Source organism: Elephantulus edwardii, unplaced genomic scaffold (assembly GCF_000299155.1).
Source record: "Elephantulus edwardii isolate Elephantulus edwardi_28Jun2011 unplaced genomic scaffold, EleEdw1.0 scaffold00075, whole genome shotgun sequence".
NCBI classification, from domain to species: domain Eukaryota; kingdom Metazoa; phylum Chordata; class Mammalia; order Macroscelidea; family Macroscelididae; genus Elephantulus; species Elephantulus edwardii.
In genome coordinates this window covers 6282809-6285602 of record NW_006399825.1, presented here as the reverse complement: position 1 = coordinate 6285602, position 2794 = coordinate 6282809, and the positions used below count along the sequence as shown (strand labels likewise).

At 38.6% G+C, this 2794-nt stretch overlaps 1 protein-coding gene across 1 annotated transcript in view; it reads right to left on the bottom strand.

The window, feature by feature from the left end:
• Positions 1-229: 229 nt before the first annotated feature.
• NIF3L1 (NIF3 NGG1 interacting factor 3-like 1 (S. cerevisiae)) overlaps positions 230-2794 on the bottom strand; it is a 20948-nt gene continuing 18383 nt past the window's right edge. The window contains exon 6 of the mRNA XM_006889077.1: positions 230-414. Coding sequence (XP_006889139.1) covers positions 230-414 — 185 coding nt within the window. The remainder of the gene's footprint in view (positions 415-2794) is intronic.

Below are 2794 nucleotides of genomic sequence, written 5' to 3'. Positions count from 1 at the left end.
AGTTGTTCTTTATTCTTGCATTAGTCAATCTTTCCTAGAATGTATAATGAATATTTACTCTTTGATATCATAGTCCATTTTCTTTCACCTTAAGAGCCATAGGACATTCGGTGAACAAGATTAGTATACCAGCAAAGAAAATGCACAGTCTGAGACATTCTGGAAAGATACAAGCTCACTGACTGGTTACATAATTGAGTTTGCACTTGATCTACTATCTCCATATTCATTATACCACATGAAGAGGATCCTTGTCTGTTTCTGACAGGATAATATTGATCTTATTCTCCAAGTGAACACCAAGCATATCCCGAAGGTCAGAAAGGAAGCCTCGTTCAGTGTTGCTGTGCTCACAGAGGATGACATTTATTCCTTGGGAAGCTGCATCCAGAACATCATGATGGGACATCTCACCTGCCAACAAAAGAAAGATGTAATACGTGAGACACAGAATCTGTGAATGCTGAACAACAGAAATTCAAAATTTATATTCTGTATGAAATAAATGTAGTATGTTGTCGTCGTTGTTGTACATCAAGCCAGAACCCACCCACAGCTGACCCACCAGCAGGTTCTCAGAGGCAGTAAATCGCACAAGAAAAGACTGCCCATTCTTCCCCCGCAGAGCATCTAAACTAAAATACACAGAAATCTAGAAAGTTGTGTATAATCTCACCATTTCCTCAAGTCAGAGAGACCACGTGTATGTACAAACCTGTAAGTCCTATCAATAATTCCAACTTCTTTTTAAAAATTTTTTTATTATTAATTTCAATGAAAATTTACAGAAACTTTGGGTTTCCATTCATTTATTGTTGCACTTTTCCCCCCTCTCAACCCTCCCCCCTAGAACACTCCCCTCTTAGAAAAGTAAGAGAAAAATTCTTTCATTGTTTTACAATCCCTCTCCCCCAGGTGTCATGACAAAAATACCTAATCACATATGCCTTTTAAACAGTTTTCTCCTTCATGTGTTTCAGTGCAGTATACATTCTTGAACCCATCTTTCTCAGTCTCTCCTCAACCCCGATGTCAGTCCTGTTTTACAACAGTGGCATGCAGTATTTGTCCTTTTGTGAATGAGATACTTCACTCAGCATAATGTCCTCCAGGCTCACCCATTTTGAATACTGCCTGAGTTCTTTGTTTTTCAATGCAGCATAGTATTCTATTGTGTGAATATACCACAGCTTCTCTATCCATTCGTTTGTTGGTAGGCACCTGGGTTGTTTCCAACTCCTTGGTATTGTGAACAAAGCCACGATAAACGTGGGTGTGTACACATCTGCTTGGGTGGCAGTTATGGTCTCTTCAGGGTATATTTCCAGTAGTGGAATTGCTGGGTCAAATGGTATCTCTATTTGCAACTTTTTGAGAAAGTGCCATACTGCCTTCCACAGTGGTTGCACCATTTTACACTCCCACCAACAGTGAAAAAGGGTTCCAGTTTTTCCACAACCTCGCCAGCATTTGTTGCTTGCTGTTCTGTTAAATTTTGCTATTCTGACTGGGGTGAGATGATATCTCATAGTTCTTTTGATTTGCATCTCTCTTAGAACTAGAGATTTTGAACATTTCTTCATGGCTTGTTAACAATCTGAACGAAATCTCTGGGGAAATGTCTGTACATATCCTGTGCCCACTTTTCAGTTGGATTATTTACCTTTCTTTATCTTGTGGTGCTATTGGTCCAGTTGTAAAGATTTTTGTTTTCTTGATGTTCATATTAAAAAATAGTCTTTACGGTTGTCCAGCAAGTGCTTCAAGTCCTCTTCATTTTCCACAAATAAAATTGTATCATCTGCATAATAGAGGTGGTTGGTGAGTCTTCTCCTATTCCTGATACTCCATTCTTTTTATAGTTCAGCTTCTTGGGTTGTTTGCTTAGCAAACAGGTTGAGTGGGTATGGTTAAAGGATATAATCCATATCCTGACGTACACTTTTTCTAATTTTAAACCATGAGGTGTCCCTTTATTCTGCTCGAATGACTGCTTCTTGCACAATTAAATGTTCTGAAACTCCCCATTCTCAATGTTATCCATAATTTATCATGGTCTACAGAGTCTACTGCCTAAAACAGCTATAGCAGTAAAGGTAAATAAAAAGAGGAAAGACTAAGGCAGTAGTAGGTGGCCTGGTTAGAACACCTCAGGAAGGAAAAATCGAGATGCTGTTAAATGGACTAGCTGAGAGGGTATGGAAGTGGGGAAATATGTGAAGACATTGCAATAGTAGCTAGAGGCAAAGGAATGGCTCAGGATGGCAGATGAGGGAGAGGAAAAGCAAATGCGAGAGCACAAGACACTCACATGAGCAAGAATAGGGCATTTGCAAGGAGTAAGCACCCCACCTGCTGGTCTTTATGTGGTATTTCCATTAATGATCTGATACAAGAACAAGGCCTCTGGTGAACTTGATCATGGACCTATAATTGCTAACGGCAATTTTAGAGTCAGAAAAAGAACTAATATTGAAATGCTAATGTGAATGATATTCTTTTCCATTTAACAGTTTTATGTTCCCTGCATTTGGGAACTGTTCCACATGATCATATAAGATAATGTCCTTGAACTTTGGATATAAATACCAAAGTATTTAGAAGTGAAAGGTCCTCACATCAACAAGGCAAAGAACAAGAACCATATGGTCCTATCAATTGATGCAGAAAAAGCCTTTCATAAAATCCAACACCCATTCATGATTAAAGCACTCAACAAAATAGGATTAGAGGGGAATTTCTTCAACATAGTAAAAAGTATCTATGAAAACCCAAGAGCCAACATTGTTCTTAA